Source organism: Ochotona curzoniae, unplaced genomic scaffold (genome assembly GCF_017591425.1).
Source record: "Ochotona curzoniae isolate NIBS_2020 unplaced genomic scaffold, NIBS_Ocur_1.0 contig_46, whole genome shotgun sequence".
NCBI lineage: Eukaryota > Metazoa > Chordata > Mammalia > Lagomorpha > Ochotonidae > Ochotona > Ochotona curzoniae.
The window spans coordinates 4,601,261-4,628,359 of NW_024466340.1; the positions used below are offsets into that span (position 1 = coordinate 4,601,261).

A 27,099-nucleotide genomic window follows, 5' to 3' on the forward strand; every position below is an offset into this window, starting at 1 on the left:
CCTGAACTTGCATGGGAGACACAGAAGAAGCTCCTGGCTTCAAATTGGCTCAACTCCAGCTGTAGTGGCCACTTTGGGAGTGAAAAGCAGATGGAAGATCTTTCTCTCTGTGTCTCCTTCTCTATAAATCTGACTTTCCAATAAAAATAAATATTAAAAGAGAGAGAAAAATTGTATCATCTTGTATGCTAATCCAAAATGTGATTTCATTTATAACTTTCTTGGGAAAACCATTCCCAAAAGGAGTCCAGAAGAATCGGGAAAGGAAGTTAGAAACAATTTAGTTGGTGACAAATAAAGACAAAAGAGGACCCTGGGAGGCAGAGAATCATGTGAAGAATAAACTCCCATTAGAATTCCATTAGAGTAGAGAAATACCACGGTACCCTTTGAACAAACACAACACAAAAGATACACTACTGTTGTTCTCTAAAGTTTAGGAACAAGAGAAATGTTCCTCCTCCTGTCCCATGAGAGCCTAAGGCCCCCAAGTTTGCATCTTTGTGGTACTAACTAGAGCTAAACTATTAAGAGTTCAGCAAATACACAGGACAACTGAAACCAGATTCCACAGTATTTGATTGAACTGTTTACTAGGCAATAAGTTCAGTATGGTTGGTCCTGTGTCTACCTCTGGCTTTTGTGCATAGTTTATTACATATAAAACAAATCTTGTTTGACAGTACCATCTATCATGTTACAAATATATACTTACTAAGCAGTCCTAAAGTATTTTATATATTTCTAGGTATGGAGCTTCTCTTTAAAACAAATAATATCTATACTATTAGTAAATATTTTACCTAAATCTATACAGCAACTTTAAGCAATGTGGAAATGAAATAAGGATTTATTAATTTACATTAAAAATTACATTATACATTAAAGAATAATTTTTCAAAATGTTAAAAAACAAAGTTTGAAGCTGTCATTATTGGGATTCAGGGGAAGTAGTCTGCTCTTCTATCACTTGCTTCACAATTTCTGCCAATTTCAGTCGATCAACTTTATCTGTGAATCCACGACCTGAAACCCAAGAAAGAACAAAGTTAGTTCTCAAACTGGGTCCTGAGAGGGACACCTTACCAGTGTCAGATTCACCCTCACCAATGGGGTAACCATGCCTACCTTGATCAAAGATAGTTTAAACATCCCCAAGCCCCCATTTTTTAGTTAGCAGTTGAATAATTCCATTAACCTAACAATAAAATTCCAAAGTTTACTACAATAATACAAAATCACACCACAAGGTGAGATCTTTGTAATATATTATCTACCTGACAAAAGAGTTTCATCTAGAATACAAAAGATTTAAATTGGCATTTCAAGGAAGTCTAAATGGTTGGGTAACACAAACACAAACACTCTGTAATACTACTTTATACGTCAGAGTGACTAAAGTGTAAAACTCATCAGTGAGAGCTCACATGGATATACAGAAACTGGAGCTATCAAACACTGCTAGATAGAGTTCAAAAACTTGTAGAATCACTTTGGGTAACTGGTGGTAGTACCTACAAAAGGCAAACATAAACTGTATGAACTAGCATTTCTTTTCCTGGATATGTAAGAGAAATGAATTAATCAAATTTCTCATTGAAAGACATATACAAGAGTATTCATAGCAGCCCTTCATTATCAAAACCCAGAAAGAAGTCAATGGCCATTCAACAACAGAACGGATATATGTGTTCATCTCCATACAAGGAGATGAAAACCTGCTGCTATGCCAAACAACTTGGATGGATCTCACACATACAGTGTTGATAAAAAGCTCAGCATGGAACAACAGACTCATCTAATCCCATTCACATAGAATGCAAAACCAGGTGAAAGAATCTATTTTGCTGGGAATCAGGACTGTGAGTACTAGTGAACAAGAGAGGGAAGTGAAGAGCCCAAGGGTGTGCCAATTACAAAGTGCAAACTTCCTACTAATTGTTTCTAAGTGAGGGAAGGCAGTGCAAGCTGGTACTTTGTATTTCTTACAGAATGTCCAAGAAATAGGCAGATAATGAAGTCAGAGTCTGTCCCCTTCCCTGAGCATCCTGGAGCTTCTTCTATCTAGGCTACTAAGCTGAATGACAACATACAAATCAGTTCAAGAAATGCTAGCTTAAAAAAAAAATAAATAAAATTCATCTCTACATTGTTTGCCTGGGAAGGGAAATTCAACTCGCAGCCTATTTGTAAAATGTCTACTCCTCAGTGAAATGCTCTTCTCTGAGAAAGGCAGATGAGTAGGTTGGACTCCACGGACTCTTCCTTAATGCGCTAATGAAGGCATCTCAAGGGGCAGTTCTGAGATCTGGCCTTCTGTCTTTTGTGCTTTGTTTCTTTCTTTTTTTGTGTGAAGTGGTATTTATTTGGAAAAGACCTGATGTCTGGATGCCTGTGACTGTCAATTAATGTTGAGCTTAACTCTGCCCCATGACACTCCAGTCGCTCTTCAGCCTTACTTCACACGCAAACAGCCCCAGCCCAGTCCCCCAGAAAGATCGCCTCTGAGGAACAGTGATGAAGGATCCTACCATTCCAGCTGAAGCTCTGCAGACTGTCTCTTAGGAGTTTGCATTCACGGTTATACTTCCAAGCCTCCTGCATGACTTCATTCAGCTTCTCATCTTCATTCTCTCCTATTGGTAAGGATGAAGAGGAAGTTGCATTTGCCCTGCAGCATCATGGGATTTTAGTGTCAGAGACAGAAGGACATGATGTCCAACTGGTTGAGCAAGGGTGATGAAATGTCCAAAACTTCACCAGACACTGACCTCACTGCTACTTCCTACATTATGTGCAGACCACTTCTGGTCTTTGAACACTACTACTCGAGTATCCTGACATAAATCCTCTGACAGACGCAGAGTCTTAGTATTGGAGAATGGAAAATAATAACAGACATTACAGCTGAGCAAACTATTTGGCCAACCTAAGACAAAAGAAGGAGGGCAAACACGACTAGTTAGGCTAGCCTTTTTCTCCTAAACTTGCTTCTTACTTTCGAAGACCCTCAAAGGTACATTATGTGAATTCTCTTAAACCACGAGGAATCTAGAAAGATAACACAATCTAATATTTTCTGGCCTAGTCCATGAAGTATCTCATTCCTCTGTAGAGAAAAGCCCATCATGCCCTTAAAGTAGTGAGACAAAGCACTTGAAGTTATCACCCAAAAGGATCCACGTGAGTCACCAACCATGACCTCAGCAGCCACATGGACCAATTCTGAGAAAGGGAGGTGTCCTCTTACATTCACAAGCTAATGACAGTCTCATACTCTAAAAGCTCTGGGAACAATATTTAATCATCTACAACCTGATGTTGGCCCTGTCCATATTTTCCATTCTCCGTCCCTTACCCTGGCCTTAACTGTTAAAATAAGAAAACACAAAATTATGTGCAAGGCCATGACTGGAAATTAAGCCTAAACTAGAGATATCACAGAAAACCAAGAACATAGAAGTTATCACATTTCTGAATTGCCACTGTACACTCTTTTTTTAGTGGGCACAGACTAATTTTTATAGTGCACATTTCTTTTTTAAGGCAAAGATGAAACAAACCCAAATTAAACTACTCCTTTTATGTGTATGTACACAAGCACACGCATACACACATACACACAAACGCACACACTTAGAGCATTAGTAAATGGCGTGACCTTTACCAGCCTGTGGGAGAATACACTGAGCAATCACATCTCGGAGCTTTTCCAAGGCAACATTTGAATCTTCAGCGCCATTCTCATGGTCGTGGATATAAACACCGTCCTTTGGCTTGGTGCTTTCAGAGTTTAGGCAAGAAGTAATAACAAAGTGAGACCACAGAAGCCAACTCTGGACAGATACAAGAGACTGTTCAGATACATGACTGTGACAGTTGTTTTAAAAAGCTTATTCTCTCCATCTTCTTAAGAGGCAGAGAGAGGGTATCCCCCTGGCTGAGCTTTCAGAACCCAACACTCAACCATGCCGGTCATGAAGAAAAAAATGAAAAGAATAAATTTAATTACCCAAGTAACTTCCTCTTCCTAAGAATGGGGTTGTTCACTGAGTGCAGGGGTTTGAGGCTGACTTTGAGGTCCTGGATTCTCATGTTGACCAGTTGCTCTGCATGAGCCTGCTGGATTCCCGCGACCACCGCCTGGAAGCAAACAGTGTTGTTAGTTTTCCACTTCGTTGCTGAGTACCTAAAAGGCCAGTCTAAGAAGTGAGAAGGAAAAACCAAAGTACTAGGATAATTTCACTCTTAGGCTGAAGGTATACAAAATTTCCTACAGCTCAGCAGGGCCCAGAGAATGCCAGGCCAGCCATAGGGGACACTGTAGCTAGCCTTCCTTCCCAGGAGGGGCAAGGAGGAACACAAGGACAAGTACTAATCCGAGGCTTACACTCACAGCCACAGCAAGAGCGAGTGCCAAGGAAGCACACACACAGAGTGCAAGAGCGAGTGCCAAGGAAGCACACACACACACAGTGCAAGAGCCGAGGCGCAGCTGCCCAAGGTGCTCCTGCGCTCACAGCACACGGAGCCCTGCTAGTTTCCCTATGTGAGTGTGGGCAAGCCTGAGGAGCAGAACTTTGTAAACTGAGCCTGACCATGAAGCTAGTTAAGGGAGTTACAAAGAGAAAAAGCCATCATGCAGACTGGAACTCACACACAGACCAATGTAGAAAGCCAAGGATCAGAGAATGCTTTTCAAGAATGATAGGATCTGTCCCCTGCCTTTTTCTTTTTTTTTTTAAGAGAACTGGATAAATTGTATGAAAAAAACAATCAGAAGGATACAGCAAGCTATGTCTGCAGAGAAAGAGTGTGCTAGGGGAATAAACTGGAACTTTTGTTTTTTCACTTCATTATCATTGTTAATTATTTACATTTTTCAGGCTCAGTACTTTAGCATAGTGGTTTGGCACATCCCATATCAGAATGCCTGGTTTGATTCCCAGCTCTGCTTCCAATCTAGCTGCCTGCTAAGGAACATTCTACGATGGCAATCAGATGATGATTGAATACTCAGGTCCTGTTTCCCACACAGAGATCTGGGTGGACTTTCAGTTACACATTTGGGCCTGGCCCAGCTCTGACTGTTATGGGCATCTGGGGAGTGAACCAGTGGGTGGAGGGTCTTTATCTATCTCTGTTTCTCTGTGAAAAGAAGGAAGGGAGAGAGAAAAAGAAGGGATGGAAGGAGGGAAGAAAGGAAACGATGCAAAGAGAGAAAAAAAATTTTAAAATAGCATTTTAGGACCTAGCGTGGTAGCCTAGTGGCTAAAGTCCTTGCCTTGCATGTGTCAGGATCCCATATGGGCGCCAGTTCATGTCCCGGCAACCCCGCTTCCCATCCAGCTCCCTGCTTGTATCCTGGGAAGGCAATAAAGGATGGCCCAAAGCCTTGGGACCCTGCACCCGCGTGGGAGAGCTGGAACAAGCTCCTGGCTCCTGGCTTTGGATTGGCTCAGCTCCAGCCATTGAGGCCACTTGGGGAGTGAACCAGTGGATGGAAGATCTTCCTCTCTGTCTTTCCTCCTTTCTGTATATCCACATTTTCAATAAAAATAAATAAATCTTAAAAAAAGACACAGCATTTTATACTAACTTTTTCTTTTTTAAAAAATCCATATGAAAAGAAGAGAGATCAGCTGGTATGCTTCCCCAATACCTGCAGTGGTCCAAGTGAAAGAAGTGAGGAGCTGGGGACTCAGTCCCAGTGTCCCCTGTGGGTGGCAGGAACCCATCTGGAGCCCTCACCAATACCTCCCAAGGACCTGTGTTAGCAGGAAGCTGGACAAAAGCTGGAGACCAGAATCAACCCCAGGCACCTCAACGTTGAGAGGCTCCCTATTGACTAGATTACTAGGCAAAATGCCTACTCTTGCTTTTTATTTTAATATCTTTGCATAGTCTGAATTACAACATATAATATATGACCCTTTTAAAAAAGGTACTTACTGAACATGGAATCAGATGGAAAAGATTTGAACTCACTGAATACTCAATGGCCAATCCTGGCAATACCTTTTCTGTATGCTAACATATGTCTCCTCATTGAAAATGGTTCAGTCAAAAAGATGGAATAGTTCAATGTTAGGAGCTCAGGTTTGCAGGTAGGCATGGATGGGTATTCAACATTTATATCTGAGAACATTCTTCTACATCTCTGAAATTGTCTTGTGACCAACCCATCTTAACCCCATGATTTCTCTAGAAATAAGAATCCACTGTCCAGTGCAATCTTGTCTTCTAGGCCGGGAGTCCCAAATCCTCCTCAATAAAATTTTAGATAGCCAAACTTGGTTTCACTATGATTTCTGAGTGACCAGAAGGCAATGCTATCTCATTTTCAAGATTTTGAGGAATACCACACTTCCGTTTACGTTAACAATCAGGACAGTTCCCTTGTAATCTCCTTGGATTTGGGGACAACCATGCCATCTCTAGAGTACTAAGCACATTTAAACCAGGAAGACAATCACACATAAATCAAAGCAGTGGCAGAGAATACAGTTCTTTGCAGCGCTCTCTCCTGTGCCCTACTGATCAGGCATCCCAAATTACTTTCCTTCCAAGATACTGAGTGAGGCTGTTCATTCCGCTCTGCTTCTCTACCTCCAGAGATATCCCTTAGCTTCCAGATCATTGTAGAGATCCTAGGTTGGCAAATCTGCCAATCTGGCTGGCCAGCCCTACCTAAATATTTTCTCAATGGGGAAGCTCTTTTCAAAAATGTGTCAGAGGGGACCTGCATTGTAGCGCAAGGGGTTAACCTGCTGCCTGTGACACCAGCATCCCTTATGAGTGCAGGTTCAAGCCCCAAATGCACTGCTTCCAGTTCAGCACCCTACTAATGTGGCCTGGGAAGGCAACATCAGATGGCCCAAGTGATTGAGCCCCTTTGGAGAAACAATTGGAATTTTACTTTCCTGGTTTCAACTTGGCCCAGCCCCAGCACTGTGGCCGTTTGGGGAATGAACCAGCAGGTACAAGATTTTTCAGTCTCTCTCCCTCTCTGTAACTCAGCTTTTGAAATAAACAAATTTAAGAAAGAAAAAAAAAAAGATCATGACGTTTTCAACACAAAAAAATGCTAAATGTTAAATATATGTTTGTCCTGACTAGACATTACACAGTGTATACATATCATACCCCATAAATACATAAAATTTTATGCTGTTAAAAAATAAAAGTTACAAAAGAATATCTTACAAAAAATTTTAATCTACCATGGCCTCTCAGTTTTATCCCACTAAAACTGTCAGTCAGTTTGTAAGGCCTAATCCCAGCGTGCCTGTCTCACCAATGTCTGTTAGGAAGGCCAGGCTGTCTTGGCCACCAGTGCACTATGACTTCCTAACGTTTCATTCATGCTCTCTATCATTCTTGGGCACATGATGCCATCTACACGAATTCCTCAAGAATAGTTCATGCCTAAACTTTTTTGAAAGCACTCCAAAGCTGCTACAGCAGAATTAATGAATATAAAGCATTTTCCTTCTGTTTGGAAAAATGACATCACTTCAAAGATGCTATCTTTCTCCAAATTCCCGTAGCAGTCACAGAAAAATCTTCTCTGCATCACTCCAGTATTGGTATATGTGCTGCCAACGTGAGCACATTCACAGAAAATAGAACATGAACTTTAAGCATCTAAAATGCTTCCTTTGTTTATACTTTACCAGTTCTTATGTACCCAATTAGGCTTATGTAAGTCCTTTGGTGGTGGGGGACAGTATATGCAAATATGGAACACAAATGAGGAGGAGATTCTTTTGAGTGTTACCTTTGCATATATTTACTGGGCCTTGATCCGGTCTTTCATGCAGCATTTTTTACTTTGAATTCTAATTTTCAGGAAACCAGAGATGTTCCTCTGGGAAAGCCTGATTGTGGTCCATTGTTTAGCCTTTTACCCCTTTACTGAATTAGCAATTAGCATTCAGTATTCCTTCTCAACCTTTTCAAACAAAATATGCATTATTTAAAACCTTATCCATCATCAGTTGAGCAGAAGGTAGCACATTGTCCAGGGCTTCTGTGGAGTTGAGCCAAGGGTGGTCCAGGACTCCCTCGATGGTGAGTCTTTCCTCTGGCTTGACCTTTAGGAGCCTGTGGAGAGAAAGCCAAAGTCCTGCCATGCACAGCTGCTCACAAAGGGCTACAGGAAGTTCATGTATCTGGTACTAAAGAGCTCTGGCTTATTCTGATTTTCAGCCAACTCCTGCAGGAGTATGCTTTCCATCTGCAGGGCAGGGGTGGAGTTGTGTGGTACAGTGTCCTGAGGTGGTCCTTTCCAGACTGGACAAAATGAGTAAAACACTGAGGGAAAGGTTTAATCCCGTGGTATTCTAATCTGAGTCGAAAGTTCAGCCAAGTAGTCCTACCTACATATCGCCCAGAGTTTCTAACAATTCAAATCTCCACAGTAAGGCTTCTAGGATGATGGGCTCTACTTCTAAAAGGAACTCAGAACTCTCTTGATTGACATTGGCTGCAAAATTAGTTGTAGGGTCAAGTGGTTTTGAAAAGCAGGTTGTCACCCATAATGCAACAACTTTTAGTGTAAGATAATGAATTCTTTATTCCAGAGACAGTCAAAGAATAGAGATCTAGAATTCCTCAGAGGGGAACAACATTTCTTCCTGAGCCTGAGAATCCTTCTGCGCCTCTTGCTTTCTGGTCATGCTTCTTTAGCTCCTGCTCGTTCATGCTCATGCAGTTCCCTAGCTCACCTCAGCATCCTGCAGCACCTCTACCTCCCTCATGTGCAATGTCACCAGTCAGGACAACATGCCTAACTGCTCTTCTAAGATTCTCTGCAACATTCTTCTGGATCATTCTGAATAAAAGGTTCCAAATTTGCTAAAGAAGCTCCCAAAGCTGAAAAGATAATGATTGTTGGTCTTGGAACAGGAAAAAAAAAAATGGCAAAGAACCACTAACAAGCTGTTGAAATTTCAGTTCAATAGCTTTTAATATAGCATGGAGATAGTGTGTGAAGATACCTGATGATTGAAACATTGCTCCCACCCTCCTAAACATTTGTCCTTTTCTATATTCTAGAACACAATCCCTCCGTCTAGTACATAGACCAATAGGACCAGCTCACTTTTGAACAGAAGTAGTCTACATACAGAAATGGTGATGCTTCCCAAGTAATGCCCCTTTAATGCTTCCCTTGATGTTAGTGCAAATGGAGAAACCACTCAGTGAAGACCAAGCAGTGAGACTATCAGAACAATACCCAACCCACAGGCAGCTGAGCTTCCCACATGACAGAGCATAAAAATTAAATATACCTGAAATTTAGGTCTGGCTTCTTACCTGGCTTTCTTTACCGAAAGACTCTAAATCAGCTGTCCTGTATTTACTCATTACTCCAATGCTTAACCAAATTGCCTTAGTCTAATATATGTCAGAGCAAACAACTGGCAATGGGAAGGCTAGAGCGAGAGAGCCAGGCCTGACAAAACCACAGATTGACAATTTCCAAGGAATGAGAAGTCAACCATGTCATCCTCATCTCAGACCCAACATCATGTCCATCCTGGAAGACTTATACAGGAAGGAGGGTGCACCAAGAGGGTTACCATCTAGTGTCCTGAATGACTGCCACAATGACTGGCTAGAGGGGCCTGGGCTCACAGCCCTAGGGACAAAGCTTACAGATGAAGTGGCAAATCAAAAAGCTCCCTTTCACAGAGGTGTGGACACTGGGAACTCTCATATCAGGTTACAGGGACAAGATTCCTGTGATATTAAATATGAAGGAGTCTACTGAAGAAACCTCTTAGTTTATCCAACATCCCCTTATAATCCACCACTTCAAGGTCTTCCTGGCCTCCCCCCACCTTCCGGAAGCTCAGAGACTCACTTCCTCACAACATCTTTGGCCATCTCTGAGATCTGGCTCCACTCCTCCTCTGGAAACTCAAAACTGCCTGTCATGATCTTTCTCCGCATGTCCTTTGGGATGGTCCGGCTGTGGTGTTTGGAGTAAAAAGGCGGGTATCCACACAGCATCACATAGATAATCACCCCCAGGGACCACAAGTCACAGCTCTGAAAGCAAAGAAGAAAACGATTTCTTTAGCAAAGGCAGAGCCCAAAGTGAGGCCCCATCCCAAACTCAGGAATACCCTGGACATGCACTGGTTTGTGTCTCCCACAATCACCTAACAGAAACTGGGAAAGCATTTCACACATCTCAGGGGAACCAACCTTTCTGTCCATATTTTTTACATATCACAAACACTGCATATATGCTTGTCTTCGCCCAGGTCATTCTGGGATAAGATACTCATTTTCATTCTCATTGCTTAGGTCAAACACACTTTGCCTCTTAGTCAAAGAAGGCACTGACATCAACCAATTAGGTATAAAATGTAATCAGTCAGCCTGTGCTCGGATTGAGGGTGCAGAAATAAAGCAGCTAAGACACACATAGACTGACTCTACAACATAGCATGTTTAGTAAAGTCCCTGAATAGTCCAGGTCAAGGAAGGCACTGAAGGGAAAAACAGAGGCAGAAAACAATTCCTTTTGCAACAAATGACTCAGCACATTTACAAGCACTGACACCACTGGGGTGGGGGGTGAGAGTATGAAAGAAGGCAAACTACCAAATCCCGTGACTTGCACGTACTGAGGAGACTTGCATGACCTGTAATTATTATATAGTTATTAATAAAGAACTCTCCGATTTTAGTTAAATGTTGTTCTAGTTGCCCTACAGAGGCTTTTAATTCAGTTCTTGAATTACAAAACAAAAAAGGAGCCTACTTGAGCAGAGTACCCCAGTAAGCCTCCCGTGGGCCACACACCCCACTCATTCCATAGCTATATGCTGCTTGGAGAGGAGTGTGGAAAGCAAAATGTCTCAGGCACTGTCACCCGTTTTGGCATCATTCTAATAGATACTTGTGGATAACATGACCCATGCTATAAAATCATAGAGGTGAAAAGGAATCTTGAACATGACTAAAATGACTTCGTTCATTACAATGTAGTGGATAAAACCGACTACCCACAGTGCCAGCATCTGATCTGGGTTTGAGTTCATGTCCCAGCTGCTCCATTTCCCATCCAACTCCTTGCTAATGTACCTGAGGAAAGCATCACAAGAACTTGGGCCATCCTCTGCTGCTTTCCCAGGCCACAAGCAGGGAGTTGGATGGGAAGTGGAACAGCTGAGATACAAACTGGCATCCAAATGGGATGTTAGCGCTTGCGGGGAGAAGATCAGCCAATTGGGCTACCATGCCAGGCCCAGGAATCCCACTGCTTTACTATCCTATGTTCTAGCTCCGTCATTTAAACCCAGTCTCGAGTCTTAAAGCAGCATCAAATTTTATCTTCTGACTTAATGTGTGATTCCAGGATCTGTTTCAAGAGGCCCTAACCCTCTTCAATTTCAGAATAAAGATGCATGATACATGGGCTACAGATTAAGCATCGTGACTGTAACAAGTTAACATTTAGGACCACTTGCTAGTTGTGCTGGACATTGTTCTAGGTTGAGTATTTTATGGGTTAGGAAAGAATGGTAACATGCATGAGTTTTCTCTAGTTTTGTAATCACAGAAATGGTACCCACCTCAAAACAAAACAAAACAAAAAAACCCAGCAAAAACAAAAAACAAACAAACAAAAAAAAGCTAGCCACATCTTTTCAAAAATAACCAACCCAGGGCCCGGCACAGTAGCATAGTGGTTAAAGTCCTCGCCTTGCACATGCCAGGAACCCATATGGGCGCTGATTCTAATCCCGGCAGCCCCACTTCCCATTCAGCTCCATTTTTGTGGCCTGGGAAAGCAGTCGAGGATGACCCAAAGCCTTGGTACCCTGCACCCGCGTGGAAGACCTGGAAGACCTGGAAGACCTCCTAGCTCCTGGCTTCAGATTGGCTCAGCTCCAGCCGTTGCGGCCACTTGGGGAGTGAGCCATCGGTTGAAGATCTTCCTTTCTGTCTCTCCTCCTCTCTGCATATCCGCCTTCCCAGTAAAAATAAATAAATCTTAAAAAAGAAATAAATAAGCAACCCAATGGGTGACCATGGGCCTTTGGTTCCTGCTGCAAAAGTTGAATGAGTAAGAACATTATTTCATACTTCATCAGATAAAAACTTGAATCCTAAACACTTTTCTGTGTGTCTTTTGGACAGGAAGTTAAGGATGGAAGTGGCCTGCCACCTTACCACAGAGGGCCACAAACAGGATAAATAGGGATTGGGAACTATATTCAAGAGGCAAAAAGAAGTATCTGTCCCTCTACCTTGTTGTAAGTGTAGGGTGTCGGCGAGGTAGGAATGATCCCAGACTTCTCCTTCTGATGCCGCCTCTGTGCCTCCAGTACCTGTCGGGAGTCAAAATGAAGGGGACAGTTTAACTGCAAATTCACCAGCAAAGGGCCTGCAACATGGGACAGACTCAGGAAGGCAGAAGAGGACAGACAGCTGACATCAGCAACTGGGGCAATCCGCACAGAAGCACAGCACTTCCAAACTCCTTTTCTTCTTGCAAACGGTAATCTTGTCAGTCAGTCCCACGCATGGCCAGCTGCAGCCGAAGGACGTACAGAGCATGCACCTGGAGGAGATGGATCTCTTTTTGCACATTAGGGAGTCTGAGATGATTCCCTTTTTTCCTGAAGACATCCTCTATGCCTAGCAGAAGCAGACAGGCACTGGCTACTGGATCAGGCTCAAGATCTTTGCCACCCCTGAAGACTGTATCAGCCACAACGCACTGAGCATGAAGGTAGGTAGCCACTGGCATGGGTGGGACTGTCATCCTGGCAGTACTGTGTCCTGCTGTGCAGCAGAGCTCCCAGGGCTGGGGGACACATTGGCAAAGCTGACCCTGTTACTTGTGGTCAGCTGGACCCGAACACTGCCTTCCGCTCGCAACTACCACTACCGATGACAGCAGCCGTGAGCTTCAGCAGAGCTCCTTTAGCATGCACACTGACCTGTGGTTGTTCCTGTGGACCAGATATCCCAATTCAAAGATTTATTTACACTTTTATTTACTTATTTGAATGGTAGCGTTACACAGTGATTGGGAGAGGCAGAAAGAGCTTCTCATCTACAATTCATTACTTCATTCCCTAAATGGCTGCAATAGCCGTGGCTAAATCAGGCCAAAACCAAAAGCCAAGAGCTCTTTCAGGTCTTCCATGACTGACTGGGGCCCAAGCAGTTGGGCTATTTTCCATTGCCTTCCCAGGAATGTTAACCGAGAACTGGATTAGAAATGGAGCAGCCGGGCCCGGCGCGGTGGCGCAAGTGGTTAAAGGTCCTTGCCTTGCATGCCCGGGATCCCATATGGGCGCCGGTTCTAATCCCGGCAGCCCCGCTTCCCTTCCAGCTCCCTGCCTGTGGCCTGGGAAAGCAGTCCAGGACGGCCCGTTGCGCTCACTTGGGGAGTGAATCATCGGACGGAAGATCTTCCTCTCTGTCTCTCCTCTCTGTATATCCGCCTTTCCAATGAAAAAATAATAAAAATAAATCTTTAAAAAAAAAAAGAAAAGAAATGGAGCAGCCAGGACTTGAACCAGTGTTCATACAGGAAGCTGTTATTGCAGATACATTAAGGGACCCCCATGTGCACTTCACAGTACATGGCAGATAGGAAAATGACCAGTCATGTATAGTCACTGGAGACTCTAAATCATACCTCAATGAAAAGACTAAAACATCTATATCAAAGGAAGCACTGTGGTTTCTTCCACTGAAATGTCCGCTCTCGTCTGTTCTGCAGGCCCACATCTGCCGTGGCACAGAGAGCAGCTGGATGATATGTCTAGGGTTGAAGCAGCACACACTTACCTGAGGTGCTACATAATAAGGAGTGAACTGGGGTGTCATCAAGTCACCTTGGTCAATTTTAGCAAATCCAAAGTCACACAGCTTCACTGGGGCATCCTGAAATAAACAATTGGCAGTCACTGCTCTAAAATTCTCAGTAAACGTTCAAAGAAAATCCAGTTATAAGACAAATTACCTTCAGCTCTGAGAAGTTTCTGGCTGAGAAATGTGCCAGTGAATAACATCTCGCCAGGCCAGAAGACAATTATTAAGACTAAAGAACTATTCTTAGGAAAATAAAAGTAAGGAATTTCTACCCACTCACAGTTAGCCTTGCTTTGTAATGTGTGAAGACGGCACCAAAACCAATGTCTTGGCCTACTGCCCCCTCACTCTACTGTCACCTCTGTCAGCCATAGCCTTGCAGAAAAGACAGCAACTCACCGAGTGGGATAATGTGCGGAGGGCCAGAAGGAAGGGAAGCAAGGCTCAGAGCCATGAAGCCATGATGCTTCAAAGCAGGACACCACAGCACATAGACTCGTGCCCCTTTCCGGGGACCCTCCAAATAACACCCAAAATACTAAGTCCCACAAATTCATATCACCTTATCAGAGTGGCAGCACTGAAATTCAGGAAAGAAGTATTCTTACCAAAGAATTGTCCTTGAAAAGAAGATTTTCAGGCTTGAGGTCTCTGTGTGCGATGTTTAACGAGTGACAGTGCTGTAGTGCTAGAGCTATCTGGAAAAGGACACAGTGGAGCAACACCTTTTAGAAAGACCTGTCTTGAATGTCCCGGGGGTACACAACTCGGGAAGTCATAAAGAAAAACAAAAACAGGCTTCTTTAACATCAGAGTTAAGGCTCTGGTTAGTTTCTATTTTCACACAGAAATTAAGTAAGGTTTGAGGTACCAAAAAACAGGACTGAATTACTCTTAGTTTAAGCATCCTATATTTAATTAGACAAAAAAAAAAAAAAAAGGAAAAAACCCACAAGACAAAACCCTGCTTGTGGTGCTGTGCTGATGGTTGGCGGCCATGCGAGATGGGAAGCTGTGCATGCATGTGCAGTGTGACAGGCAGCGAGCAGAGGGGGCGTCACTGGGCAGTCTCCCGCGGGGCCTGGATCTCCCCTCAGCCCAGAACTGCACTCTTCCAGGGAGCTCAACAGAAACCCTGCCTGCGAGAAACCAGCTGCCTGGACTCTCCCAGCGCCCGCTGGCAACATCACCCAGGTTTTGGAAAGCAGTCCCTGTGTGAGTGGCTGAAGGGTTTGGTTGTGCAGGTGATCAGACTCACCCTTGAGTCCTTGCATCTCACAAAGGCAAAGCTGTTGTTTTCAACATTAAATAAAATGGATTCTACCGTCAGTCAACTCTCAGGATGGAACTTTCTCAGCAATCAAAACATCAGTCTGTCCCGACCAGAAAGGAAGCATCCAGAAACGTTCTAACCTCACAGAAAATGTCCGAGAACTTTTTTATTAAGAACCGTTTGGTCTGTGCTTTCTGCTTTTCTTTGCCCTGTTTGCTTCGTGTTTAGATAAAAACAGAGGGTTTCGCTTTTCACCTTCACAGCAAGCTGTTACCCAGTTGCATTTCTAGTATAGTTTGAACTGTAAAGTCATTTGACAATAAAGTTATGATGTCAAAATAAAATATAATTAGGAATAACCCAGAATTGTAAAGATCTTAGAGTACTATTAGAATCAAAATAAAAGAAAGGTGCCTCATACATGAAGCAGCTTGTGTCCAACTGCATTACAACACATTTTTAGACTCTCTTTCAAGTAGAATTAAGCAGTGTTCAATCTCAAAGTCTCGAAACAGTGGAAGCCACAGGTGTAAAGATAGCCATGGCCTACAAAGGAGTTAGATCAGCTGTCTTCCAGGGTTTAATTAAATGTCACAGTAGGCCTCAGGAAACAGAAGATAACCAGATATGCCAGGCAGCCCTGCCATAACATAAACAGAATCACATTCCTCTGCCAAGACATCTTTTCTGATGACATAACAAAGCAGGCAATGAGAAGTCAAATAGAGCTTTTCTTCCAGCTTTCTTTTATTCCCCCCAAAGAAATTGCACTTGGTAACCAACGTTGTTGGCAGTTTGATCAGTACCCGGGGTTAACTTGCCTGCTTTGTTACTTGGCTGGCTTGCTTCTCAGTAAAGTGCCGGTGCTGGCTGATTCTGTGAAATAGCTCTCCCCCTTCCATCATCTCCATTACAATTAAGAGTCGAGCCCTGTTTGAAAGCATTTGATTTTGTTAAATTAAAAAAAAAATACAACCAACCAACCAAAACAAAACAAAACAAAACAAAAACCCTGAAAAATCAAGAGACTGATCTAAATACATCTAGCTTGGGTATAAGGTGTGTAACACCTTCCTAAATCCAGGGTAACGCAGCTACTAAGAGCAAAACTCTGATTTTCTTAAAAACAAAACAAAAAAAAAACACATATGCTAAATTTTGATTACTACCTTTGATAGAAATGCTTCTAGCTTCCATCCAAATGCTTTCACCAACAGAGCACAATTGTGAAAACAGTCATGCAATTTCCTACTGGCTTTTACTATTGTTCCTTCTCCCCTCCCATCAGGAGCTGAGCTCCACACAGGCTCTGCTGGAGATGCCTGGCCTCCACACTGCACCCAGCAGCTCTCCCCCTCCGGAAGCTCACACTGCTGGACGGACGCCGCTCAGTGTCCATCACACGGCTCTGATGATTTACATCCACCACCCCAAAACACAGCCAGGGAATATTTGATTTTCAGTTCCCTAGAAGAGGATTGGAATGCCACCCAATGAGCTTGCCAAATGTTTGGCAGCTATAAAAATAACATAGATTGTTTCCTCTAAAGGGAAAGCCAGACTAAGCAGGGGCATTCTGCTCCATGAGTTTCTAAGGCTTTGCCTAGAATAACGCCTGGGCCTCCTGCAGTGACTGGAAACAGAACCTGCTTCAGTTCCACAGCAAAGGATTTCTTGTTTTTTACCTTAAGAAGTAAAGGAGAGGAGAAAAATTCACAGAGAAAGAGTGCTTATTCGCTCCCCAAACACTCACAGTGACCAAGAATGAGCCAGACTAAATCCTGATCTCCCACACTGGAGGCAAGAATGCAGTTACTGGAGCCATCACCGACTGCTTCCTAGAGTCTGCATTAGGAAGCAGCTGGAGTCAGGAGCCCGAGCAGGGTTTTGAACCTAGGCATTCTAGCGTGGGACGCAGACATTTAAAACAGCATCTTAATCAACAGACTAAATGCCAATACCAATGCTTCCTGTTAAAAGGAGAAAGTAGGGGGGAGGGGGCAGGGGTACCCAGCACAACAGCCTAGTGGCTAAATCCTCGCCTTGCATGTGCTGGGATCCCATATGGGTGCCAGTTCATGTCCCAGCTGCTCCATTTCCCATCTAGCTCCTGCTTGTGACCTAGGAAAGCAGCAGAGGATGGCGCAAAGCCTTGGGACCCTGCACCTGTGTGGGAGACCTGGAAAAAGCTCCTGGATCCTGGCTTCAGATTGGCTAAGCTCTGGGTGTTATGCCAGCTTAGGGAGTGAACCAGCAGATAGAAGATCTTCTCTTTATATCTCCGTCTTCTCTGTATATCTGCTTTTCCAAGATAATAATAATAATAAATCTTAAAAATAAAAAAAGAAAATTTTGTGGGCCTGGTGCAGTAGCCTAGCAGCTAAAGTCCTCTCCTTGCATGTGCCAGGGTCCCTTATGGGTGCCAGTTCTAATCCCAGTAGCCCCACTTCCCATCCAGCTCCCTGCTTGTGGCCTGGGAAAGCAGTCGAGGACGGCCCAAAGCCTTGGGACCCTGCACCCATGTGGGAGACCTGGAAGAACCTCTTGGCTTCTGGCTTCAGATCAGCTCAGCTCTGGCCATTGAGGCCACTTGGGGAGTGAATCAGTGGATGAAAGATCTTTCTCTCTGCCTCTCCTTCTCTATAAATCTGCCATTCCGATAAAAACAAACATTTCTTTAAAAAACTTTTTAAAAAGTAATGAAAATAATCAGGGGGGTTGCAAGAGTGGGTAGGGGTACAGAGGAGACAAAACTGGCCATGAGGTGCTAGCAGATAAGGCTGGGGACTCATCCCATAATTCTGTCTGCTTTTATACATGTTTGATATTTCTAAAACACAGGGGAAAAAGAAAAGGATGAGTGGAGGGAAGGAGAGTAGAAGAGGAGGAAAAGGGAGAGAGTGTGAAAGACAAGATCTTGCTGCACCTTGGGCTCCGCAGGGCGCGAGAGGATGAGCATGCTCTTACCTGGGGCTGGACTCATGGGGAAACTGCACACTGTTAGCAAACACTTCGATGACCTGGACTATGTTGGGGTGTGTGGCACACATCATGTGCAGGCGCACCTTGGGGAGAACACAAGGAATGCTGCTGTACACAGAGAACGCCAGCGCCAAGCTTCCCACAAACAAAAGGCCACACCGGACACAAGGCGACAAACCTACCACCGTAAAACTCGTATCGTCCGGAATTATGTAAAAAACACAGTATTATCACATGTTCTTCCCATGAATAAGATTTTTAAAACAGATTTATATTTTCCACTGTTCTATTAGCAAATGAGAAACGTGGCAAATAACTCAACTTATTTCAGAAAGTATCCCTGTGTCCCTCTAAGCAAAGAATGTGTCCTTCGTTGCATATGTTGTTAGCCTGTCATCAGTGTGTCTACGTCATCTGAAAATCACATATATTTTAAAAACTAAAGCACATCCTCCGAGTCCTCCAGCACCGCCTGCTTCTGACAGTGCACTCGACCCATCATCCTTCAACTAAAGTGAATGCGAGAGTCAGGCTATTAGAATCACACCAATTAAACAAACAAACAAAAAGGGTAAGAGGTGAGTCCGCTAAGGACCGGCAGTACTGACAGACCCAGGAGCTCCTTCACCTGACAACAGGAACAGGGGAGAGAGCGAAGAATGGACATACAATTCTTCACCCATCTCTGTATTCCCTGTAGGAAAATAGTGTTACATCTAAGAAGCACAGTTCCCGGGCACTGCAGGTATGTCGGTAAATCAAGGCAATAAAGGACCATACCTCATTTCTAGCTTTTGGACGATCAAGAAGAATTTTCAGTGCAAACCGTTCTTGGGTAGCTTTCTTTACACAGACTCTAGATTTGGAAAAGCAAGAAATCAGTCAGAGATCAATTTTGTTACAGTAAGAATTTACACATTTGCTCTTTGAGAACTTTACTTATAATCAAGAGTATGTCCAGCAGCATCAAAATAGAACTTGTCTGCATGAAGAACAGGCGAGGAGAGAGGGACGCATTTTTCTCTCTCTTTCAAGCGGCGAGAGTGAGCCACACGGCATCAACTCACTGCCGTGGATCAGTGAAGTGTGGTGGCCCCGCCGCGCCCGCCTCGTGCGCATGCTTCCCTGTGACGGACCACGCTCCACGGTCACTTACCTGTATTTCCAAATACAACAAAAGCCTTCAACTGCTTAAACTGAACTTGTACCTCAAACTGGACACACCTCGAGCGGCTAATTCACTCGCCCTTTGCACAACAATCTTTCTCTAAGTCTCACATTGGACTTCTTACCTGACTGGACCACTAATCCCGGCTCCCAGCTTCTGAGTCCAGTTGATATTGTATTCTTCTAAAATGGAGGTTTCCTATTAAAATGAACAAGCAAAGATGGCAAAGAATGATCTCCCAATTAGAAAGCTGAACAATCAGGCAGGAGTGGGGCAACTGCGGTCCTGTCATCTCCTAGAAGCCGAGCTGTGCACGCGCCAGGACTTTGTAACTAGACACCTGGTGCACATGCTTCAGTCAGTGCCTTCCCACAAGAAACCAAAGATTTTAGAACAAAAAAAACACTTTGGCTCATCCTCCAGTTTCAGTTGAACAGTTAGTTAATGGTTTTCTGAGAGTGAGGACAGCTGCTGGAGCGCAGGCTAGAGTCCTGGCTGCCCTGCTTCCAATGCAGACCCCTGGAAATGCAGCTGGGAAAGCAGCCGAAGATGGCCTAAGTTCTTGGGTCCCTGCATCCATGTGGGAGACCTAGATGGAGCCCAGACAGCCACCTGGGGAATGACCAGCGGGTGGAAAGTCTGTCTCTCTGTAACTCTGCCTTTAAAGTAAAAAAGACAAAAAACTAAAAAACTAAAAAAAAAAAAAAAAAGGTTTTAAATGCTGTAACTTCTAGGGTCTGGTACGATAGCCTGGTGGCTAAATTCTCATCTTGCACATGCCAGGATCCCATGTGGGCACCAGTTCATATTCTAGCTGCTCCACTTCCCATCCAGCTCCCTGCTTGTGGCCTGGGAAATCAGCAGAGGACAGCCCAAAGCCTTGGGACCCTGCACTTGTGTGGGATACCCGGAAGAGCTTCTGGCTCCTGGCTTTGGACTGGTTCGGCTCCAGCTGTTGTAGCCATTTGGGAAATGAACCAGCAAATGGAAGATCTTTTCTGTCTGTAAATCTGCCTTTCAGTAAAAATGAATAAATCTTAAAAAACAAAAACAAACAGAAAACTGGAGATTATCTTCCATCTGCTGGGTTACTTCCCAAAGGCCAGGTAAGGGGTGAGTCAGGCCAAAGCCAGGAGCTAGGAATTCAACCCCATTCGGGTGGCAGGGCACCGTGATACAGTAATGCAGCTGTCCCAGGTGGTGTCTAACCAGCATGCCACTGCCTGCCCCCAGTTTATCACTAGAAACACTGTAGGCAGACTGAAACACACATGACTAACAGGAACAGCAACACTGCAAACTCTCTTCGGGAAAACTGCCCGTCAGGGTGAGGGGATTAGCAAAACCAAACAACGGGTTACAGGCACTGTCAGGACTAGCACCTCTCTTTAGTCTCTTCCCCCCAACATCAGTTCCATTTCTGCCATCCAGGGTAATTAGCCAGACTCCCGCACACAGATCAGAACAAGTATAATGCAGAGAGGAGCCCTGCTACACCCAGCTCCAACCCACACACGTAACCAGTTGTCTTAGGCTGTAACAGCATACCCGAGATCGAGTAGATGATACAGAACAGAGGTTTTTCTTCTACTTTTGTTTGTTTGGGTTTTTTCTTTTTGTGAAATACAGAGACAGAAGAGAGAGCTTCCATCCGCTGGTTCACGTCGCAAAAGACAGCAACAGACAGAGGTGGCTCCAGGCAGAGCCAGGCGTCACAGCTCAGTGCAGATCTCTCCCAAGGTGCCTGACTGCTGACTCGCTGCACACCAGCAAGTGTGTGCAGTCACGCGTGCAGGGGGTGCTGGGACCCTGACACTTGGCACGATCCCCAGCCAGAGTACTGTGGCCCACGCCAACCCCGAGAACAGACTTCTCTTACAGTTCTGGAGGCTAAAAACTCCAGTTGATAGATTCACATCTGAAAAGGGCCTTCTTTTTTTAGCCAAATGGAGATAGACTCCAGTTTTCTGTTTGTTTCTTAAACATTTATTTTATTTTTTATTGCAAAGTCAGATATATAGAGAGGAGGAGAGACAGAGAGGAAGATCTTCCACCCGATGATTCACTCCCCAAGTGACCGTGATGACTGGAGTTGCGCTGATAGGTTGTCCTCAACTGCCCTCCCAGGCCACAAGCAGGGAGCTGGATGGGAAGTGGAGCAGCCGGGATTAGAACCAGCACCCCTATGGGATCCTGGCTCATTCAAGGCTAGAAGTTTAGCCACTAGGCCACACCGCCGGGTCCTATACTAGACTCCAGTTTAATTCTAGGTAATTTATTAAAACATAACAAGCTACAAAATAAAGAATAATATAGTTGCCACAATATAGTCTTTAAATGTCCAGTTCTAGACATACAAAAACAAAACACTATGATGGTGAGTGGCGGGGGGTTGTGTCAACAAGTTAATCTACTGCCTGCAAAGCCAGCACTCCACATAGTGTCCACCTGAGTCCTCCGATCCAGCTCCCTGCTGATGGCTGGAAAAGCAGACTAAAGCAGCCAAGTCCTTGGGCCCGTACCCCCTCAGAAGAGACAGAACCTCTGGCTCCTGGCTGCTCATCAGCTCAGTGCTGGCCACCGCAGCCATTTGGAGAGTGAAGCAGAGAGCTAGATCTCTGTTCTGTCTCTTCTTTCTCTTGTATAATATATCTTTCGAATAAAATAAAATTTTTTTTAAAAAGACAATATTGTTAAGATGGAAACTGTACCCACACTGGTCATCAGCATCGAGGTCATTTTTCTGGAAATCCTAGAAGACTTTATTGAAGAGATTACAAGGCGATTCTAAAATTTGGAACCAGAAGAACTCAAAGAGCCAACATACGTCTGATACAAAGTTAGCTCTCACGTCATAGGACACGAAATCTTACAATGAAGTTTTAGTAATCAAATCTGTGTGCTCCTGGCAGGAAGTCATACTGACCAATGGAATACAAAAGGGAATACAGAAATAGACTCAAATATAAGGATCAAATGATTTTCAACAAAGATGCCATGATAATTCAATGGGCACAGAATCTTTTCAAAAAATGGTCCTAAAAAATTGGTCATCTGTATTTTAAAAAATTATACTTTCTCATCATATCAAATGTAAAACTTAATTCAAAATGGACATTAGACCTAATATCACTAAATACCTATCAGAATAACTTAAAAAGACCCACAGCACTGAATATTTGTAGCCAAAAATCTAAGTCCCATGAACACTACCAGTGAGAATATATAATAGTATAGTCATTATGGAAGTCTTAATACCTTCTTAAAAACTTCTCTTCTGTCTCAATAATTCCACCTCTGGATATTTACCCAGAAGAAATTAAAACATGTATTCCCAGAAAAACTCAGACTTATTATTTTATTCAAAATAGCTAACAACTAGAAATAAAATAAAAGTCTATCCACTAGGGACTGGTAAGCAATAAAAGAAGGCTATCTAGGAGCTGGCACGGTGGCTTAGCATCTTGGTCTTCCACCTGCAACAACGATCCAGCTCCCTGTCTATGGACTGGGAAGGCAGCAGACGATGGCTCAGGTCCTTGGGACCCCGTACCCATGTGGAGACCCACAGGAGGCTCCTGGCTCCTGTTCTACCCAGCTATAGCCATTATGGCTATTTGGGAAGTGGACCAGCGATGAAAGATCTTTCAACCTCTCCTTCTCTCTGTAAATCTACCTTTCAAATAAAAATGAATAAATCTCCAAAAGAAAAATCTATTAAAAAATGAAACAGAATTAATTACTAAAGCATGGATAAAACTCAAGCTTTATGCCAAATAATAGAAGCCAAGAATATACTGTGGGATTTCATTTAATTAGAATTTCTTTCCTTTTTTAATATTTCTTTCCTTTTTTTAATATATTTTTTTAACTAGAAAAGCAGATATACAGAAAGAAAGAGATCCAAAGTGAAAAAGATCTTCCATCCACTGCTTCACTCCCCAAGTGGCCATAATGGCTGGAACTGTGCCAACCCAGAGCCAGGGGGTTCTTCCGGGTCTCCCACGCAGGTGCAGGGTCCCAAGCCTTTGGGTTTCCCAGGCCACAAGCAGGGAGCTGGATGGGAAGTGGGGCTGTGAGGATTAGAATTGGTGCCCATATGGGACCCTGGCGCATGCCATGAGAGGATCTAACCACTATGCTTTTATGGTGGGCCCACTTAGAAATTTTTTTCAAGATTTACTTTTATTGTAATGTCAGATATATATATATATATCAATATATATATAGGAGGAAAGACAAGAGAGGGAAATCTTCTGTCCATCAATTTACTCCTCAAGTGGCCACAACAGCTGGAGCTGCGCCGATCTGAAACCAGGAGCCTGGAGCTTCTTCCTGGTCAGCCACACAAGTGCAGGGTCCCAAGGCCTCGGGCCATCCTTGACTGCTTTCCCAGGCCACAAGCAGGGAGCTGGATGGGAAGCAGGGCTGCAGGGGTTAGAAGCAGCATCCATATGGGATCCTGGCACATTCAAGACGAAGACTTTAGCCACTGGGCTATGGCACTAGGCCCCACTAAATAAGTTAACCATGGAGTGTTGTTGAGGAGTGCTTTTCATCCTTTAATTAATTAACCTGAAATTTAAGAGAAAGAATAAACTCCTATCTGCTGGCTCACTCCTTGCACTGGACCAGGCCCAAGCTGGGAGCTTTAAATTCCATCCAGTTCTCCCACATGACTTGAGATGTCACCGTCTCCCAGCAGGCTGGAGTCAGAAGGGAGCCAGGTACAGAAACCAGGCACTCCAGGAAGTCCAGATGGCTGCTCCAAGGAGTGCCTTTAGAAGTCCCCTTTCGGTGGACAAGGAACTAGGAGGCAGAAAGGAAATAACTTACTCAAGGACACAAGGTAATAAGCACAGAGGCTGGTATTTCAATTCATGTCTCCCTGGGTGGTTAAAAACCACTATGTAACATTGCGTTCCTATTTGTATAATTATCCATAAGTGTGTCCCTCTTTAAAAAAAAAAACAGACTCAACTTACTTGACAGGCAGTCACAGAGAAGCAGGAAGAGGGAGATCTCCCATCCACTGGTTCACCCCCCAAATGACCATTTACGCCCAGGATTAGGCCAGGTCAAGCCAGGGGCCAGGACCTTTTCCAGCCTCCCACATGGATACGGGGCCCAGTCGTCCTCTGCTGCTTTCCCAGGACCATGAGCAAGGAGCTGGATCAGCAGTGGAGCATGCTGCGCTCAAACCAATGCCCACAAGGGATGCCAGCGCTTGTGGGATGCCACACAGCAGGTGGCATCTCAACCCCGTGCGCCCAGTGCTGGCTCCCATATTACTCCTCCCACTGACCCTGCCTGCTGGAGCAAAGCGAATCCTCTGTGTGACCTGTGAGGTTCTCATCAGAGCCCTCCATGCTCTGCCTCCCATTGCTTCCCCTACTGCAATTCAGACCACGTGTTGTTCCCAGGCCTGTCACACCTGGTCCTGAAATAGTGCTGGCCTCCTGCCTGCATGGCCTTCTCATGTATACACGAGTGTGACCTCCTCTGGGAGGCCCTTCCTGACGACCCCAGTGAAGCAGTACTACTCGTCTTTGCTACACTGAACTACAACCGGCTGACAACGTTCATTACCTAGCCCTCCATCGGGAACCCCAAACTATGTGAAAGCAGCGACGTTTTTTAGAGTATAGCGTGTACTCCTTATGACCAGGAAAGCATCTGACACAAAGCAGGCACTTACTGGTTTTCAAAATCTGCTACAAATGCTTTGACTTAAAAGCGAATCATGTCATTTTGGGCAGCAGGGCAGGCACCCAGCCCAGCAGTTAAGGGCACTGCTTGGAAGGCCTGCATCATATACCAGTGTCTGGGTTCATGGCCTGGCTCTATTTCCAAGTCCAGATTCTTGCCAATGTACACCCTGAGAGGCCCAAGAAGTCGGGTCTCTACCAACGTGGGAAACCCGGACTGAGTTCCAGGATCCGGGCCCAACCGCTGCCATTCGAGGCACTGAGAAATGTACCAATGAATGGAAGAACATCTGTCTCATTATCTATTCCATTCACATAAATTTTCTTAATTCAATTAAAAATTAAGGCAGCACATTATGAATGTGTACCAATAAAACTCAAACAAAAAGAAATAAAGTATTTATTTTAGGAACTTTATTTTCAAATCTGATCTTGCCTAATATATATTTATTGATTTCTACTCTAATAGTTTATTTGAAGTAACTGCAAACTCTATGCAGCATCCCCTTAACTGCTCGAAGTCTAAGTTGGTTTAGTGACTGCATCTTCAAGGAGCAAAGACTCCAGTCTGCAAACGGGTGCTTCTTACTAGAGGAAAAAGAAATCCTGACACGTCCTGGACTGCCTTTGGCAACGTAAAATAAGTACACAAGAGCCAGCGTGAGCCTTCGGTGTTCACTTTAATAAGACAGCTACGGCTGTCAAGACTGAGTGTGCAAAAACTGACTGTTTAAAAAGAGAGTAAAAAGATAGGTTTTAGGCAACTTGTCATTTTATTTAGGTCATTTTAGAACACATATATTTGCTTTTCTGGCAGTTAACAGAGCAGTAAAGCGCGGGGGAGTGTTGATCCTTCCTCAATAAACTCAGTACCTCCCAGGAGGGAAAAGGAAGAAGAGGAGGGGAGGAGAGCCCACGGAAAGGCGAGAACAAAGGGCAGGCTTTGTCAGGAGCCAGCCTGCGGGAGGCTGACCGTAAACAAACGGGAGGGGCAGAGAAAACCCACAAGCAGAAGCTGGGGGTGAACACAGAGCAGTGGGACCCCCTAATACCCACACAGAGCAAGTACCGCCACACCACTCAGCTGCACCCCGGACGCTGGAGTCAGACAACACGCACACACACACACACACACGCACACACCTGGACCCAGGAAGCTGCAAAGTCCAACACAAACACACCCCACACCCTGTAGGGAATCCGGGGAGGCCTGAACCCTTGGAACTCTCATCCGAAATCCCCTCCCGCAGCCCAGGGAAAGCCACGGGACAAAGCAGGGAAGGAGGAGGCGTCGCTCCCCCTTACCTTAATGGCTTTCTCCATGTCGCTCTGCTCCGACATGCTCCGCGGGGCCCCCACAGTCAACAGCGGCCGAGGCTGCGCGGCTGCACGGTCCCCCGGCGGCGGCGGCGGCGGCGGGAGCCAAGGGCTCGGAGTCCCGGCCCCTGGGCCCCGCAGCAACGGGCAGCAGCCACCCCTGGGGACCGGCGGGAATGGGGGCCCCGGCGCCGGCTCGGCTTCCGCGGGAGGCTCTAGGCCGGCGGCGACCGCGGCGGCCCCTGGGGACGAGGCTTTGTGCTGGGCCCCGCGCGGCCGTCTCCCGGCTTCATCCCCGGCCGGGGAGGCAGGCTCCCGGGGCAGGGCGAGGCGGGGAGGGCCCCGAAGCGGGGCGCTGGGCAAGGGCCTCGCTGGGCCGCCGCTCAAGCCCAGGCTCGCCAGCTCCTGAGGAGGAGCCTGCGCCGCCGCCGCCGCCGGCACCGCCGCGAAGCCGAAACCGAAGCCGAGCCCGCCGCCGCCGCCGCCGCCGCCGCCGCCGCTCCTCCCGCCGCCGCTTCAGCGCCACACATCGCCGGGACACCCGCGCCGGGCAGCCCTGCCGGCCGCCCGCCCGCCCGCCGGGTGACGGATCCGAGCCCAAGGCCGTCCCTCCCGCCGCCCACCTCCGCGACCCCACGGCCCCACTCGTCCGTCGGTGCGGTCCGCAGGGGTTTCCGAGCCACCACCACCGCCACCTCGCGCGGCGCAGCGGATTTGCAGGCGTCCGCCTGGGCATCTCCTCGGCGCGCCACACGCAGGACAGGTCCCCGGGCCTTCCGCTGCGCTGGCGCGGCGCTCAT

The 27,099-nt window shown here is 45.4% G+C and overlaps 1 protein-coding gene across 11 annotated transcripts; it reads right to left on the reverse strand.

Moving 5' to 3' along the window:
• Positions 1 to 832: 832 nt before the first annotated feature.
• On the reverse strand, positions 833 to 27,099 carry MAPKAPK5 (MAPK activated protein kinase 5). Of its 11 annotated transcripts, none has more exons than XM_040986977.1 (14): positions 26,288 to 27,099; positions 19,399 to 19,472; positions 18,887 to 18,962; positions 18,092 to 18,189; positions 15,946 to 16,054; positions 14,460 to 14,549; positions 13,828 to 13,923; positions 12,273 to 12,353; positions 9,872 to 10,059; positions 7,986 to 8,106; positions 4,013 to 4,143; positions 3,668 to 3,783; positions 2,532 to 2,636; positions 833 to 1,026 (listed from the first exon to the last, which is right to left on the reverse strand). In XM_040986977.1, the coding sequence occupies exons 1-14, from the start codon at positions 26,321 to 26,323 to the stop codon at positions 932 to 934; spliced, it is 1,416 nt and encodes a 471-aa protein (XP_040842911.1). In that variant the 5' UTR covers positions 26,324 to 27,099; the 3' UTR covers positions 833 to 931. The 11 variants fall into 11 exon arrangements, with proteins under 11 accessions (XP_040842911.1, XP_040842909.1, XP_040842912.1 ...); XM_040986975.1 differs by having other exon boundaries at positions 3,662 to 3,783; positions 26,288 to 26,876; XM_040986978.1 differs by lacking the exon at positions 12,273 to 12,353 and having other exon boundaries at positions 3,662 to 3,783; positions 26,288 to 26,771.